This window comes from Plodia interpunctella, chromosome 17, assembly GCF_027563975.2.
Source record: "Plodia interpunctella isolate USDA-ARS_2022_Savannah chromosome 17, ilPloInte3.2, whole genome shotgun sequence".
Lineage (NCBI taxonomy): Eukaryota > Metazoa > Arthropoda > Insecta > Lepidoptera > Pyralidae > Plodia > Plodia interpunctella.
The window spans coordinates 6,338,485-6,355,479 of record NC_071310.1 but is presented as its reverse complement, the minus strand read 5'-3'; the positions used below and the strand labels follow the sequence as shown (position 1 = coordinate 6,355,479).

The 16,995-nt window shown below is 36.8% G+C and overlaps 4 protein-coding genes across 4 annotated transcripts; 1 reads left to right on the top strand and 3 right to left on the bottom strand.

Moving 5' to 3' along the window:
• Positions 1 to 12: 12 nt before the first annotated feature.
• LOC128677197 (small ribosomal subunit protein uS5m) lies at positions 13 to 2,985 on the bottom strand. The gene is made up of 7 exons (XM_053757876.2): positions 2,726 to 2,985; positions 2,402 to 2,621; positions 2,047 to 2,180; positions 1,725 to 1,819; positions 1,171 to 1,306; positions 786 to 985; positions 13 to 423 (listed from the first exon to the last, which is right to left on the bottom strand). The coding sequence occupies exons 1-7, from the start codon at positions 2,868 to 2,870 to the stop codon at positions 70 to 72; spliced, it is 1,284 nt and encodes a 427-aa protein (XP_053613851.1). The 5' UTR covers positions 2,871 to 2,985; the 3' UTR covers positions 13 to 69.
• Positions 2,986 to 3,231: 246 nt separating this feature from the next.
• On the top strand, positions 3,232 to 5,362 carry LOC128677199 (uncharacterized protein). Its single transcript, XM_053757879.1, has 6 exons — positions 3,232 to 3,482; positions 3,569 to 3,680; positions 3,752 to 3,945; positions 4,140 to 4,362; positions 4,728 to 4,851; positions 5,024 to 5,362. Exons 1-6 carry the CDS (start codon positions 3,381 to 3,383, stop codon positions 5,205 to 5,207), a joined length of 939 nt encoding a protein of 312 aa, XP_053613854.1. The 5' UTR covers positions 3,232 to 3,380; the 3' UTR covers positions 5,208 to 5,362.
• TTLL12 (Tubulin tyrosine ligase-like 12) lies at positions 5,356 to 7,208 on the bottom strand. Its single transcript, XM_053757875.2, has 2 exons — positions 7,069 to 7,208; positions 5,356 to 6,976 (listed from the first exon to the last, which is right to left on the bottom strand). The coding sequence occupies exons 1-2, from the start codon at positions 7,081 to 7,083 to the stop codon at positions 5,714 to 5,716; spliced, it is 1,278 nt and encodes a 425-aa protein (XP_053613850.1). The 5' UTR covers positions 7,084 to 7,208; the 3' UTR covers positions 5,356 to 5,713.
• A 959-nt stretch (positions 7,209 to 8,167) lies between these two features.
• LOC128677195 (uncharacterized protein) lies at positions 8,168 to 16,959 on the bottom strand. The gene is made up of 14 exons (XM_053757874.2): positions 16,698 to 16,959; positions 16,025 to 16,182; positions 15,520 to 15,679; positions 15,155 to 15,284; positions 14,143 to 14,302; positions 13,801 to 13,930; positions 12,846 to 12,955; positions 12,410 to 12,532; positions 11,945 to 12,161; positions 11,299 to 11,404; positions 10,641 to 10,920; positions 9,917 to 10,016; positions 9,745 to 9,831; positions 8,168 to 9,463 (listed from the first exon to the last, which is right to left on the bottom strand). The coding sequence occupies exons 1-14, from the start codon at positions 16,885 to 16,887 to the stop codon at positions 8,796 to 8,798; spliced, it is 2,619 nt and encodes an 872-aa protein (XP_053613849.1). The 5' UTR covers positions 16,888 to 16,959; the 3' UTR covers positions 8,168 to 8,795.
• Positions 16,960 to 16,995: the final 36 nt, after the last annotated feature.

The following is a 16,995-nucleotide window of genomic DNA, read 5'->3' as shown; positions in this document are numbered from 1 at the left end:
TAAACAAATTAAATAATTTAACGTGTTTATTAACATTAAAACTAGTCTATACAAATATTGGTTACACATCTATGTCTCCTTATTTTCTTCCTTCGGGTACCGGTCCGTCAAGAAGCTCTTCACCTCTCCATATTCCACTTTCAGGTTTAGACGAATCCTCTCATGATTTCTGTATTTCTCATACTTCTTTAAATAAATCTTGTAATGAGGCATAGTCTCATAGAACCTTGGGAACTTTTTCCTCTTCAATATAACTCTATCGTTCATGACATAGTGTGTGAAATCTAATGTTTCGTCTTTCGGGATCTCCTCTTTAGTGCGGACCACGCTAGGGCTGGCCACCACTTTGGGGTAATACGAATTTTCAGCTCTGTACTCCACTAGGTGCAATTTCTTCTCTTCAGCTAATTGTTGATGGTTTCTCTGTAATAAAACCGATTTTTATTTCTCATATATCACTTGCCACTAACATATAGCACTTGCTTCCCAAGAAGGAAAGATGAGGAAACCTGCACCTAGTTTGTAAATTAGGGGAAAGAAGTGGCATAACCATTTCATCAACATTGCCAATAAAGGTACATACCACACTACAGAGTCTCCCAACTTAATTTATAAATGTGGAAGTGAGTTTATTACCTCATCACATTGTATGGATATAGTCAATTTCCCCCAGGAAATTGATAACATTACATAAAGTTTTGCTTGCGAAACCTATAAATACCTAAATAAATCTATAAATGCAGCAAGTGATTGAGTGTAACTAAAGATATTATATTAAAACATACCTGTTGCAGTAAGCCAATAAAGAAAGCCTTGACAATATGCTGCAAATTCTTGGAGCCCTCTACTTTGGCCCAAATGTCTTTGATACCAATGGCCTTGCAGATCTCCCTAATAGCTCTGTGGCAAACCAAACCATATCCTTCATTCTTCTTCTTAACAAATATTTTTGTTTTTCCAAATGCTGTGTAGAAGTCATGGAAAACTGGAAATTTAATGAAAATTATGAAATCTCATAAAGTTTTTATCTGATGAATAAATTCTCGAAAAAAGTCTACAACCATATCTAATCAAATAATTTTAGTAAATGCCAATAGGCTATTTCCTACAGTAATAGTTATACTACTACAGTTCTCTCTGCTTCAACTAATGATTAATAAATAATCTTACTAGAATGCCCATTGTAAATTTCAAAATTCATCAACTTCTGTCCAGCCCTATTCTTGGCTTTCCTCAAGGCAGCTGGTGCTTCCTTGGCAGTCCCTAGACCAAAGCCAGCTAGTCCTTGGCCATTGCCAGTGACAACCTGAAATTTATAAGAAATTTAACTTACAAAAATGTATTTTTACAAGTATAAAGTTATTATTAATCTCATAAGGATTTCAATTATAGTTTTTGTTTTCAATATAAAGAATCATTACATTTACCCTCAGCCCACTGTCACTTCTCCTGCTGCTGCAGGAAATATTTTCCTAAATACTTCTGCGGCAATAATGACGCGAGTATTTACACTCAGCCTTCATATTCTTCAGTTCTAAAAATATTTTCACTACTCCACTCCTGTGTGTGCCAGGCAGTGGCAGTGACATGAGCAGTGACAGCGCGAGTAACCTATTTACATAACTCATGCTGCCCACTGGGAAGCTCACTTCCCTGCCCAATAGAGCTGAGTGTAATCTAGATGTTCTTTTTTAATTAGAACAGTAATAGTATAAAATATTTACCATAGCCTGGAAATTCCTAGTTCTTCCAAGACTTCCTTTCATAAGCAACAGTGACCTTAGTTGCAACACTTTGGTGTCAAAACCAACAAATTCATCTGCAATAAATGAAAGTATAATATAGTCATTGTAGTAAGTACCTACCTCGTTTTCCTTTTTCATATTATATATTAAATGATTACATAAATGATGGGTGTTTTGTGTATTTTAATTTTTTCTGTGTTTGTATTTACTAATAATAGGTTAAAGTTTCATTGTTACTAACAAAAATGGACTAATGGTCTGAATAAAGAAATTATATTATTATTATAAAATAAAAATGTACCTTCCCCAATGGGGTCAGGAGGTCCAATACTGCGCCCTGGCATTCGACTTCCAGACCAACCTCTTTCGATAGGGCTTAACTTTAAACGACGGAATTTTGTCATTGAGTCTCTCAATTTTGTTAGTTTTTCCATTCTAAAATGAGAAAAATTAAATGTAGTAGATTCAAAATTGACAAACTTACTGTATGCAGAGACAATGGCATAAGCTTACATCACTGAATGCAATTAAATCCAGCATGTTTCATTGGAGAGTCCCATCAATCAACTAATATAGCAAAGTAAGTTGTGTGTGTTACATTCCACATAATGGCCACGACACTCGCCTATACAACTACAAGAATATTAATTTCATACCTCTCGGGGTCATCGGGCAACCTCTGTTGCTTAAGTAATTCTCTGCCTCGTATAACGGGCGCAGAGAGACCAGGCCAGAGCATATTGACTCTGCCGACTCCGATCATTTGGCCGCGATTCAAGTCACGAATCCGGATTCGCCCGGCACCCTTACCACGACCTTTCTTTGCACCAGCATTACTGACAGAAGTTACGGACTTCCATAACTTTTCCGCAGGCACTGAATAAAATTAAGTACAAATAGTTGGCACTCTTAAGAAGACAAAGTATAATAAATAATGCAGATCTACCTATTTATATAAAATTTTATATTCGTGAACTTACATTTGTTGAAGAAATTTACATAGGCTATAGGTGTTGTACTGAAGACTTTTAGGTTAGAAGTGTTTGTCTGTAAAGAAGATTGCTTTAGCAAAACATTGACTGGTTTAGCAACAAGATTTTTCAGATATAATAATTTTAAGGCCATTATTAGAAGCTGAGGCAGAATGTCTTTCTGCCTCTAGCTTTTATTCTATTTTGTGTTTGTAAAGTGAATGTTACGACGATTTCACGTTTCATTGACAAGAAAGGACATGATAATGACAGTGATAGGTAGGTTGTATTGTAACTTTAATGATAGAAGCAAAATAATATAGATAAGTAAAAAATTTTTTTCTTCTCCCGAAATCAGAAATCTGACTGTTTTTACTAGATAAATAGTAGGTAGCAGTTATGAATATATACCAAATTTCATACACAGAGAAGAAGAAACCAGTTAGGTTTCTTTGCACGTTGACGAAATGAATAATAGAACGGAACGCTATACAATAACAAAAAAAAAACTAATTTTGACAACGTCAATAAACGTGGCTGACGTTTAATTCTGTTCTTGTTTGCTTTTCCGTTCCGTGTTTTAATATTTTTCTGCGTTTATATTAATTTATGGATTTTTCTGCAATATCTACTATTGATAATAACCTGCTGCAACAAAGGCAAGATGGGTCTATGCAAGTGCCCAAAAAGAAGAGTGACAAATCAGTTTTGTTTTGAACATGGTGTGAATGTTTGCGAATATTGTATGGTGACGAACCACCCAAAAGTAATTTCATTTCTTGACAAATAATGAATAAAAAACTATTTACTCGAACAAATCGCTTATTACAAACAAATTATTTATTTTTCCAGTGTATCGTTCAATCGTACTTGCAGTGGCTGCGAGATAGTGATTACAATCCCATATGTGAAATATGCACAAAAAATTTAAGTGAAGGCGAATGCATACGTTTAACTTGTTATCGTAAGTAATATAAAATTCTCTTTTATCGCTCGTTAATCGGGTAGTTTATAATTCAAATATAATTTTGTCAGATGTGTTCCATTGGTCATGTGCGGAGTCCCGGTACCGCGCCCTGCCGCAAACCACTGCTCCCGCCGGCTACCAGTGCCCATCCTGTACGACACCGGTGTTTCCTCCGCCAAACCTAGTCTCTCCCGTGGCTGATGTGCTCCGAGAGAAACTTGCTGGAGTGAATTGGGCCCGAGCTGGACTTGGCCTACCATTGGTCAGCTTTTATTTATATTTTTTGTTAGCACATAATGTTAATATAAACAACAACATCAAATAGAACAATGCTGGGATCTTGCCGTTTATCATGTCTATCCTGAACAAATCATTGTAACCTCTAAAATGTCCAAAACACATATGCATGAAACATTCCATTTATAATAATTCTAAAACAATATGGTATAATTTTAGTTGTCAGAAGACCAAGACTTAAAGGGAGCAGCAGGGAGACGAAGCACATCACCCACAGATAAACAATACTACTCAAGTTCTGTAGATAGCCAGCGTGGCACCCCGGTTGGGGCCAGCGATGATGAGTCCAGTAGTAGAGCAGCTAATGGCACACCACATTCCATTGTCCAGATGCCAGATGTGTACGACAGTACATCTGTTAAGAGGAGTGACAGTTTACAAGGTATATTTAAAAGAACCTCTTCCATAAAGTTGATAAAACAGCTTTGGGCTTGAACTTGTTCTACATGCAAATGACTATCCTAAGATATTATGCAAATTAACTATGCATTTAAAACTCTCTAAGAGCTCTAATTAGATATCTTTAAAAATCTCATCATCTGATACATGGCCTAATTCTTGAGGAAAGTAGTAGAAAGTAAAGTAAGACCATAATAAAACCTGTGTCTTATTAGAGAGTGAGAACTAGATACTAGTTTAAGATAAATTAACTTCCTAGTCTATAAAGCTTATTTTAAAAGCTGTTTACCATAATGTTTTTATGAAGATCCCAATAATGATGTACATAATTTTCTTATAAATTTGTAGGAGGTCAAGCCCCAAGAAAATCATTTAAGCCTCTGGATCAATTCAAGGCATCAAGCAACTTTGATCACGATGAGAATAAATATAAACAGAAGTCAACATTTGCCTGGATTAGTAGATGGTGGAAGTAAGTTGAAGTGTTGTTCTTGAATACTCATTAAAATTATGGTAATAAATTAGGGAACTGAGGTCAGAAAGAGTAGTTCTCATTCTTACATCTAAAAAATCTTCTTGTCTTACTCAATTTCAAGTGCAAATCTGTGAATTTTAGTTATATGTATTTACAATATTTTTTTCAGGAACACACTGCCATCTTCACGAGTGAGGCGAGCAGGCGGCATCTACAGGCGTTACTGGATCCTACTGTTTGTTGTGATTGCTGTCGTGCTGATCCTGCTGTTACTTAGTAGCAGAGATGTGTCCAAAGAGAACCCATTTGGTTACATCCGAGATGATGATCATATGATAGTACAGAAGAATTAGTGAATGTTTTGTTTCTTGCATATTTATAAAATCAAGCAATCTGTTAAGTGATATAAACCTGATAGGTAAATATAACTAAATATTACAATAATTATTCTTTGAATTATGTACAATGTGATTTATATATAATTAAAATAAAATACCAGTCTTAAGAACACATTTCCATATATTCATCAACAATAATGTAAAAGTAAAAAAGTTTGAGTAAATACTTGTGAATGCAGACTTGAATACTTAAATGTAAAACACTAGCACTAAAATAATTTGTGACTACAATCTGGATAATACTGGCCAGTACAATCTGGAATACTTAAATATAAAGCAGAGTAGCTGCGCCCCGGGGCTTCGCTCGCATGGGAATTTCGGGATAAAAAGTACCCTAATTGTTATTCCAGGTTATTTTCTACCCATTTACCGAATTTCATAACAATCTGTCCAAATAGATAATGTGTGAAGAGGTAACAAACTTTCGCATTTATATGACTAGTTAAGATTAGTCTCTGCTCTTACAAAATCTTTGTACAGGTGTCCACATCTTTATTTAGGAACATGACAGAAAAAATATCATTATAAAAGTTGGGGTAATATTCACATGCTCGGCGACAGTCTGGCATCCAATTTATTTCCAACAACTGAGGTTGAATTTGCATGTCATCATCTACTTTCTGCCACTTCAACATTATATCTGCAGCATATAAAGCTCTGGATTGAGGACTTTTTCCAATACCACATGGGGGTTCTACACTAGTGGCAGCTGTAAATACCTCTGAAATCATTTGAAATATAGACTTTTCTACATCATCCCAACTATAATTTGTGTTTTGTTGAGCCCATGACTCCTTAAATTCAGCACATAACATTCTGTACAACGCACTCTCTGTGTAATTCATAACCGTAAAATGCTGCTCATAATCTTCAAAATTATTTAATGCAAATGGTTTATTTGAAAATCTCAAAAAGAAATTATTGTAAATGTAAACTTCAGTAGGATTTACTGATGTCAATAAAATCACATATCGAATATCAAACTTCACCAGCCCAATGTCGGGTCGCTCAAACAATACTGGTTTCTCAATATACTTCTGTGCAATTTTAGGTCCACTCTGGGGTAGACGACACATAAAATACAAGTCATCAGTGATATATGTATCTAAACCTCTTGCAAGATTGTATGGTTTACAGATCCAATAGTTGTCCAAGCCAGCATTTTTTCTCTGCATGTAATAAGCCACAAATTTTGAGAGTTCGGTCTTCATATTGAATGTAGTGGGTAACCACGCAGGACTAGTTTCCAATACACCAAGTTTATCACATTTCTTAGCACACCTTCTAGAAACGATTGCTAGCAAATCTTTAATAGTAATAACATATTCAAATGGGAATTGATTTACAAATTTATTTGGGCTACTAGTACTGAATTCTTTGAATGATTTGAAATGATCTGTAAACCAGACTATATCAGCATCATTTTCATTCTGTACTATCTCAAACTCGGGTGCTGTAAGATGCTCATTGATAAACTCATAATGTGAAAACACTTTCAACTTATCAGGTGTAGAAGTTTCATTTGTACATAATATTTCTAAATCGGGTAAATCTTCAACAACATGACCCTCAAGAAAATAACCTGAATTGGGCTCCTCTTGAGTGTAGTCATCATCAAAATTCTCATAGCACTTCCAAGGAATTAGCATAGCTTCTCTTTGTAGAGGGTCTGAGTAATTTCCTTCAACATAATTTCTTGTTATAGATTCACCTTCCTCAACATCCTGTATGGGGAACAATATAGTATATGTCATTTGTGATGGAATATGCATAAAAGGCACAGCTCTGAAATTTGGATTATCTGAATGCAAAATACCTGAGCCCAACTCATCTAACACATACCATACTGGTACTCTGTCTTCTGCAGAAAAATCACTGCCACCAAGAGCATATGTGTGTGCATACCTCCATACACTATGTGATACTCTTTCAATCTTTTCCTCTGTTGTTTCTCCAGTCACTTTCATCATAGCACACATCCTTTCCAGAAGACTGGGTATATTTCTTAGATTGGTTTTGACACTATTTGCTTGGAATGTCCAAGCATGATCTACTAAGTATATATGGTTGGGATCTGAACGTTCGATATCTCTTGTAGGCACCACACTCCATAAAGGATCGTAAGGCATAATTTCAGAGTCTTCATAATCTATTTCCAATAGTTGGAACGTTGAACCGGAATCAAATATATTATGTTCAACTTTCTTACACAGTGTATGCCAGAAATGTTCAGGAACGTTTGATAATAACAACTGGGGCAAGTGGACACTCAAAAAATTATTATAAACTGTTATTCCATCCATTATATCTTTCACTCTAATCAGAATCTAAAATCTACTAAATCTAATCTATTTTAAGGTAACCTATAAAAAGTTCATACATATAAAGTTCGTTTGACAATGACATTACATCTTGACATTAGTTTTTTTTCAGCTTGATTTATATATCCAAAGTTACATTCCTTGAGTGCTGTGCTGTCTGTAGGACAGAGAGACTACGTTGCTATAGGGCTGCATTGTAGTCATATTACACCTATTTTTAAAATTGTATTAAGTATACTACTGTATATGGTATTAAGACTACCTGCATATGGTGGCATATTTGTATTAATCTAACATTCAGTTCATTTCAATAAAAAGTATTCTAACATTTATCCTTTAAAAATATCACGTTTATTGAATTCTGCTAATGTAGGCACATACGTATTGATAGGACAATACCTTACTAGGTATTTGATTCTATTATGATTATATACTTATAATCATAATAGAATCAAAGATTTGAAGCGACAATGTTATGATTTGATCAATCAATTTTCACTCAAAAAAGTAGAACCATATAACCGGTGCCGTCTAACCGAAAGGTTTTGTTTCACCTTTCGGTTACACGGCACCGGTAAATAAAAGCTGTTAAAATATATTTTGTCAGTGTATTTATTACAGCAGCATTTATTTATACAACCTTTACAGAGGACATCAGCATTTATGATGTATCTTAAAACTAATAAAGTTACTTGATAATATATAATCAATAGATCACATAATGTTTTCATAATAATAAACTATAGAAAATAAAAAACTTTGTAGAATTTTCACCAATCGGACTTGTATGACTGACTGTCTTAGCTAGTTGTCTATCAGATGACAGATATAGCCGGCCATGATAGGCTTCCATATAAATTCTATGATAAATATCAGACAAATATCCTTTTCCTTGGTGCCTTGATGTGAATTCTATATATACTACACTTCTGAATATAAGTATTTATTTTAGGTTTCGTACTTATATACAGACTATAGCAATCAAAGTTCTAGCAGAGATGAGATTCAAAATCTTTATGATTTAGATAGACATGTAAACCTGCTATTAACTGTTATTAGGGGCAAAATTTGTAATATATTCAGAGGCCCATAATCACATGTGTCTACACTAGAAAAATCCTTAACAACTTTATAATTATAACAATAGAAGATGCAGTCGTTGGATAGTCACCACTTACAGTAGATCAACTAGGATAATACGGAACACATTTTAAGTCTATATTCAATTCGAGTCTGAGTCCATATGGTTTCTGTAGTTCCGGCGTGCTTTCTTCACTCGTTGTCGGAACTTGAGCGCCTGATAATCGGGGTCGTCGGAGACTTCGTCCGCGGGAGGCTGCGAATGCCTCGTGCTGCTTCCTACTACGGTCCCCACTCCGCTGTCCGGAGTGCCAAGCCCGATGCTCCCAGAAGCTGCCCAAACACTACTCTCTGTGCTACAACTGCTTTCTAATTCGCTTTCATTTGTCTCATTCATGAGTCGAGCGACAGTCCTGTTGTAACCAACTTTTAGGGACAACCTTTCAGTAAGTGACGTGCTGACTCGTTCTGCAGTGTCTTTGGGAGGGGGGGATTCACTCGAATCATCGGATCTGTGAAAACTTAATCGTCCATTCCGTCGCACTCTCCTTAGGTTCATCCTCAGACGATTTTCAGGTGGAGGCGAAGAGTTGTTGCTTCCAGACTGTGGGGGTTCAACGCGAAGGGAATCGCCCAGGGAGTCTCTAGACCCGTTGATGGGGGTGGGGATTATGCTGATGAGGTTGGAAGGGATGCTGTGGTTCCCGTTCTGGTTGCGAGGGGAGATGGGCCGGCTGCCCACTGACTGGTCGTCGTCTGAATCCACCTCTGCTATCCGGAATAGAGCTGCGGAACTTTGACCCCTATAACCTAAAACCACACACAAGCAAATTGAAATAAAAACACACATAAAATTAACTTTAAACATCTTAAAATAAGTTTAATTTGACAATAAGAAGGCCGTCAATTGGCTACTTTCCAACTAGTCAATCGATCGTTAGTCATAGTCGTCGTAGATCGTAGTTATAGTCGATTTTTGGAGTCAAAATGCATTCATTGTGCTTGCTAATGCACAATAAGAGTTCATTCACACTTTACTAAGGCATTCAATAATATATTTGAAACATTAAAAATAAACAAATTGTACCGACCAGTGCTTGTGCTAGGAAGAGCTAGATTTTCATCGAAATTATCAAAGTTTGAAAAGTTGTTGTTATCACTGTCTTGTGCCGCTGCCCCTGAAAATAATATGAAACGAAACCTCATTTATATTATAAAAACAATTTACAATTTAATGGAATGATCTAATACAAATTCGCTTACCATTGCTTCGTAAATTCATATTCATAATTTTCCTATAACTAGTGACTTTGCTTTTCCTCTTTGCTGATCTTGACAAATTCATACGTCTGCGTAATGATATCTGAAATAGAAACATAAATTGATATACTACAATTGTAAATCATAGAATCTAAGAAGTAATAGAATTTGAAAAAGTAAGTAAGAGAGAGTGGGCATCCCTATATTGTATTGTACAACATTTAATGTTGTTTTCGTTATCAGTATTCATTTGTTTATGCAGAAGCACATTGCTGTAGTCGTGTTATTAAAGTGAGTTTATAATGTTCATACTGTAATGTCCTCAAAATCTCCCTCAGGTTTGTATCATGGCCTGTTCTTGGCCTATAAAGGCTCTCATGCTGACTAAAAATGGTCACTTGAGTGTTACGTAACGTTTAGTGAGTGGGAGGGGGATTAGAAAGGGTTACAGTTAAAAGTTATGGTGCGTTACAAGGGGAGGAGGGGCGTCAAAAATCTTAAAAAATTGCGTCACGTAATACTTGAACGCTCCCTAACTCACTTTGCAAATTTAGTTACCACGGAAAGAAAAACCGTGATAACAGCCCACGGCCAGACATTCCACACTACATATTTGTGAAAGAATTTTTGAAATCGGTCATCGACATACTGTTTTTGTTTTTCTAATTTTGCCCAACTTTTCGCCCGTATGTGGTATTCCTAAAGACAACACTCAACACACACTCACCCTGCCAGCGTTCCGATACAAGCAATGCTCAGGTTCATCCGAGTCTGTGCGCTCGCTGGAGGGCGCGGAGCGGGCGGGGAGCGCGCGGGCGCGGGCGGGGGCGCGGGCGCTGGCGGGGGCGCGGACGGGGGCGCGGGCGGGGGCGCGGGCGGGGGCGCGCGCGGGCGGCCGGCCGCGCCCCCGGCTGCGCCGCGCGCCCGCCAGCTTGCCCTTGGCGCTGGACGTGCCCGCAGACTTCCCGCTCGATTTGCTTAGAGCGCTACGAGACTGTTTGCTTCGCCTGAAATAGATTAACTCAATAGATGTTGCTCGACAGCTATGGAAGCAAACGGGAAAACGTCCAAATGAAAGAGAGAAGAATGTAGAGTAGTGTATTATGTAGAGTAGAGTCTGATTTATAGACAAAAAAAGTCAATTCACTAGAGAATGGGCCCCTGCTGGCTGGCCTGCTGGCTGATTAAAAAAACTACCATCCTGAGATAACCGATCAACATTTTTGGAGTAACACAACGAACAGGGACGTATAGTGAAGTGAGGGGAGGGGGGTACCATAGAATAATCTACGTATTTACGTAAATAAATATATATAAACAGTCCTCACAAACATGTTTGTAAACACGATGTTTGATAATGTAATAAATACTTTTTTAGCACTTACCTTAGAGAGCCACGCTTCTGTGAACGTAAGTTTTTCGAAAACCGTGACGCCACAAGTCTTGCGAGCCTATTTGAACACCTTTGATTGCGACTGCCATTTGGATTTGCTGAAAATAAAAATTGTTAAAAATTGTTGAAAATAAAGATTTTAAAACTAAAAATGAAAACCAAGTAACAGTGGATTACAAATTATAATAGAACCATTATGATACAAGTGTGCGAATATGAAATGAAAATTACATACGAGGACTTTCTAGCGACGCGTCAGCGGAGCGCGATCATAAAGTCAAATGTTCAATGCACGTGTATGTATCATACGACATCGAATATACCAGAGCCGTAAAATTTCAAGTGTGTTAAAAAGATACATTTATGACAAAAAATTTTTGTTCGCACAGTTTTAAATAAAGTTATGACATAATTAAGTTTAAATATAATTTTAATGCTTTCACATAATAAATCACGATAATTAAATGTCACTGATTTCTCAATATTATTTATTGTGTGATTGTGTTTGGTATAGGTATTTAAAAACACTTTTTCTCACTGATATCTGTAGTAACTACCTTATTGTACTCGTTAATTTTTGACGTGATTGTATTCGTTATATGGCGGCAGACGTAAAAATTTAATAGTCTATTTATTACCTCGTTTTGGCGGTAACTGCAGGAAATCTGCTACAATCTGGTCGCTGTCTGAAGATTCCGTGTCGTTGTCGTGTACGGTGGCCACAGAACTAGACCCGTCCAACGAGTCAGTTTCTTCTGCCAAGCATTCCAACTCGCGCTGGACGAGGGAGTCGAAGAACGCCATCATGCGAGGATCTTCGCTCGTGGACTGTTCCGCGTAGTTGTGCGATATGTACTGCGGATATAATGCTGGCCGGTTACATTTTGTTCACGATGTTTTGAACAAAACATAAATAAGAATAGCAATCTTGGGTATTGTACATTTCAAATGGTGAAAGAATTTTTGAAATCGGTTCGGTTGTTTCGGAGATTACCCGCCTCAAACATAACGCTTACCTCTATATAATAATAGTATAGAGAATAAACCATGCGTGTCGCACAACACGCCAGGCGCGATATTTCCCAGCGAGCGTGTCAACTCACCTGCCCGCTGTGGTGCACCAGAGAGACATACTCCTCGTGGCTGTAGATCTCCCGCGGGTTGTCGCAGTGCGCCTCCTCTAGTAAAGCTCCTCGCATCTCTGGGAATTCTATCGCTGACCACACCTACAGAGGATAAACCGAATTTATTCATCATTAAATGTCTTAATCCAATATCAGATTAATTATTTTGCATTCGCATTGCCAAAAAAAAACAGCAGGTGGACCATTTAAGAGTATAATTAATCCATTGATCTGCCCCAGAATCATTTGTTGCTAAAATATTTCTTTTAACTTTTGTTATAGTAAACATTTCGAATGTATTAATTTCCATTTCTTTTTATACACTAAAATGATTACGTAAGTTTTAATGTAGCATTAGTGTGAACCCGCCTGTATTGACCCAAATTAGAGGAAGAATATATTTTTTAAAATATACCTTGATAATTTTCTCGACTCCGGACGACGCGATGAGGCAGTAGTGGGGGTTGTAGCGGACTTGGTTCACGATCGACCGGTGGCCATACAATACGATGTGAGGCTCTATATCTATAACAAAAATAATGCCACTTCAAATGCCATACTAAAACATCAAAAATTGCATTAAAACATTATTTTTTTTTAAATGTTGTAGTGTGAAAATTACTTAAGTAAAAAAACACAAAAAAATATATAAAGTACATAACTTGTAAAGTGATAATATATGGATTTTTAGAGTGTACTCGTATATTTCAATAAAATGACGTATTATGATTATGTTCACAGTTTAAGTGCCTAAACAACACATTAAAGAAGAAAAATAATGAATATAGAACCAATGAATCCTTCCCGACCATAATTCCAAAGATTCATTCCACGAATGTTTGAATTCTACGCAAGTTAATACACTTTTTTTTTAACTAACGGCCCTTCCCGGGTAACGCACGGGCAAAACCATCAGAAATTACACACCTTTAACCTTCCACATGAATTACACATCTATTAAAAAAACCCGCATAAAAATCCGTTGCGTAGTTTTAATGATCATAGCATACAATTTTATATTATGTACATATTACATCGAGTGTGTTATTGCTAACACTGGTGTCAGATTTTATTCAAGTCGCCGGCATCTGACATGATTTTAACGACTAACCACCGCCATCTAGCGGCAGGTAGTTAGTCGCTTACACACTAGCGATCTAAACTATCCACCAGTGTGCAGGTTTCTTCACAATGTTTCCCTTCACCAGATGCAAGTGGTCGATGAAAACAACTATACATGAGTCAGATTGGTGTACAAACTCATGTAGTGGCACGAGTAGTATTTGAACCTGGGACTTGTAGATCACAGGCGGAAGGTCTTAACTACTGGACCATCACCGCTATAATGTAGTGATAGTTATGAATATTACCATAGCCAGTGGCCCCGCCAGCTGGAATCTTCCACATGTAGAGGTTAAAGTCGTCCGAGCCGGACAACACGTACTGGTCTCCTTCCCCAGCGAAGCAGCAGCTTTTCATCGTGCAGGAGTTGTAATAGTCCTGTTAAAGATTATATACAAGTAGTGTAGTCTATTAAAATCTATTTATTTGGGTATAGGTAACTCCGCTACACGTTCCGGGTGGTGTATATCGTATAGTATGGGAGCCAGGCGCCTGCGCAGCGCTAGTACATGCATACCGGCTGAGTTGAAAGCGCTCATATCATTCCAAACAAAGTCGTAAAATAATTATACAATCAACTAGACTCATACCTGATGGTAGAACTCCGCTACGGGCTCCGGGGACTGTATAGCGTATAGTACGGGAGCCAGGCGCCTGCGCAGCGCTAGGATGTGCGTCCCGGCCGCATTGAAGCGCACGCTCATACTATTCTGTACGGACCCGTTGTTACCCACGTAACGAAGTACCGGGCTGGTAAATAAATTGTACAATTTTTACTTGTTTTAAGGATCAGGCTGTAAGTGGCAAGTAAGTTGTGTCAGATGCCTTTAGGCAACTTAAATAAAATCTGACACCAGTGTTAGCAATTCAAGTGAAGTGGCAAGTTGAGAGTTTGTATGGGAGCCATTTCGTGGTAGGCCTTCAGAAACGCTCAAGTGAACACTTCATATACATTATAGATGTTTGTTATTTATAGATGTGATGTTCAACAGGTATGCACGGTATTTTTGTATGTGTTTTTATTTATGATCTTAATAGTTTTTTAATTACAGAAACATGAGTAACTTAAAATCAACCTTATGGTATAGGAAATAAAACAAGTTTTATCTATTTACGGATTTAAAAAAATCCACATGCAGTCTATTTTGATCGTCATGAATCATGGATTGTATAACAAATGTGGCGACATGTGGTGTGGATTATCGATATGTTAATGTGTATCAATAACAATTCTGTGACCAGCTATTAATGGAATATTTATGTACTGACTGTTGCTAAGAGAATGCAATATACATTCATAAAGTTTCAACTAATTCCATATTTATTTTTATGTAAAGTCTTGAGTATTTTTCAAATGTATATCTAGACTAACTTGTGATTGTACTACAGTTTGTCCATAGTGTATTATACATACTGAAACTTTAATTTGACCATATTTTACTTTGAAAGGGTTTAAATTTTAGACAATACTTATGCATAGGATTTAGAAATAGGATTTTGATAGGATTTGATTTGAAGTCACTGGGAAACAGGCCAAATTAAACATGTAAAATTTGACTAACATACTAACAGGGTAAATTAAATAAAAGCTTTAAAACTTACTGCTTGGGCGAGCGGAGGTCCCACAACGCGACGCCATCGCGGGCGTTGGCGGACACCAGGATGCCGACTTGCTGCGGGTGGAACATCACGCCGTGGAATGCCTTCCGGCTGCGCGATATTACCAGGGATTCTTTTCACAGGAAATGCAACTTTAATCAAATCCACAGCCAAGCCACATTGTTATTTGTCTGCCATGACCTAACTCAGAATTTTGTTTAAGCTTGAGATTAGTCGTTCTTTCTCATCTGACATTTTTCCTTGTATATTCTTTCCTAATTTTTCTCCTCCACTTAGCATGGGTTGGGTTTTATTGTGCTATCTCCTTTTAAAATTAATAGGGTGTGTATAATATAAACTCTACTCACCATGTACAGACTGCCTGGTGTCGAACAGCAGCAGTCTGCCATCATTGCCGGCCGTGGCAACCACCCGCTCGTTCATGGGGTCGATGCTGAGGCTGCACACGGCCCGCTGGTGCTGTAGCACCTCCAGTGGACATTTGCTCTCCAAGTCGTGCACAATAACCTGGTTACAAATCAACAAGTCTGATTCTCAATTATTAATAATATTCTTAAAAACTACAAGCTTATTTTGATTTAAGTTTTTTTAATAGGTAGTGTCATTCCTGAGACAAGTTTAGATGTAAAATTTATTAAGATTTTACCAAGCGAAGCAGAGACGGGCTGCTACTAATTATATAAATATAAATTCACATAAGATTTAATGTATTTTTCCCAACATACAGTCAATTGCTGTGAAATAACTTTATGCAATGATGGTAGGGTTGATTTGCAATGATTTCAGGTAGGTTGATATGTTTGTTGACTAAACCTCAGGCATGCATTTTAAGTGTGAGATTTCACTATTTACAATATCATCATTTCCTCCAGAGTATATCCTCTGGCTGTCACTTGTGATGCCAAGACAGAAGATGTTGGACTGGTGCACTGCCTTCATGGGCTCCGGCTTGTTGCAGTTGAGCATTGCTTGCCCAAACTGCCACAGCATAACCCTCCGGTCATCTCCACCTAAACCATGAAATATACCTAATAAAGTAGAATAAATAAAAAATATTTTTTGTTATATAATGTATAACTTTTATGTGTTATACATTATATAACAAAAAAATAATTTCATAAAAAAGGTCAAATTAGTTGAAACATGAAATTTATTATCCTAAAATGAAATCCTCAGAAGAAAATATAATACTAGTTGTTGCTGTTCTTTGTTTAAATACAAATTATAGAATATAAATATTTAATTCAAAATATAAGATGAATGCATGACTGGTTCCATTTAATTATAACAGATATACAATATTTAATGTAAATAAATATTGATTGCCGCTGTTGTTATCAACTCAACAACATCCAAGTTTGTACTGTATGTAGGGTTGATTTTAACAAAGAATAGTTCATGAAATACTGCTAGAATGATTTTTAAAGCGCTATTGCCTTATTGTAAGATAATGCCAGGATTTAATCGTGTACCTATCGAAATATCTATAATAAATTTGAATGCAAGAAATTTTAATTAAAGTTACCTGATACGAGCAATTCGCCATTGCTGGAAAATTCAATAGCATTTACACACCCATAATGGCATACTAAATCACGGCGATATAAGTTTTTAGCGGCATTAAGTCGCTTGTTAAATAAATGAGACTTGAAATCAGAAATTAACCCATATTCTCTTTTGTTAAGATATGGTAAAGGGTTTGCAGCATTCGCCATATTTAGATCAAAACCACCATTTTCTGACACGAATGAAACAAAACTTCTTCCTCCGTCGTCGATCAGCTGTATTTTTATTTGTAATAAAAAGAAACGTTCCATTTTACT

Coding starts and splice junctions, on each gene's coding strand:
- LOC128677197 (XM_053757876.2), bottom strand. CDS start 2,870: ATGGCCTTAAAATTATTATATCTGAAAAATCTTGTTGCTAAACCAGTC. Junction 2,181..2,401: donor TTGCCCGATGACCCCGAGAG/GTATGAAATTAA, acceptor TTCTCATTTTAG/AATGGAAAAACTAACAAAAT. Junction 1,307..1,724: donor CTAGGAATTTCCAGGCTATG/GTAAATATTTTA, acceptor TATAAATTTCAG/GTTGTCACTGGCAATGGCCA.
- LOC128677195 (XM_053757874.2), bottom strand. CDS start 16,887: ATGGCGAATGCTGCAAACCCTTTACCATATCTTAACAAAAGAGAATAT. Junction 12,162..12,409: donor TGGTGCACCACAGCGGGCAG/GTGAGTTGACAC, acceptor TTATATCCGCAG/TACATATCGCACAACTACGC. Junction 9,464..9,744: donor TCTTCCTAGCACAAGCACTG/GTCGGTACAATT, acceptor GTGTGGTTTTAG/GTTATAGGGGTCAAAGTTCC.
- LOC128677199 (XM_053757879.1), top strand. CDS start 3,381: ATGGGTCTATGCAAGTGCCCAAAAAGAAGAGTGACAAATCAGTTTTGT. Junction 3,681..3,751: donor CATACGTTTAACTTGTTATC/GTAAGTAATATA, acceptor TAATTTTGTCAG/ATGTGTTCCATTGGTCATGT. Junction 4,852..5,023: donor TGGATTAGTAGATGGTGGAA/GTAAGTTGAAGT, acceptor TATTTTTTTCAG/GAACACACTGCCATCTTCAC.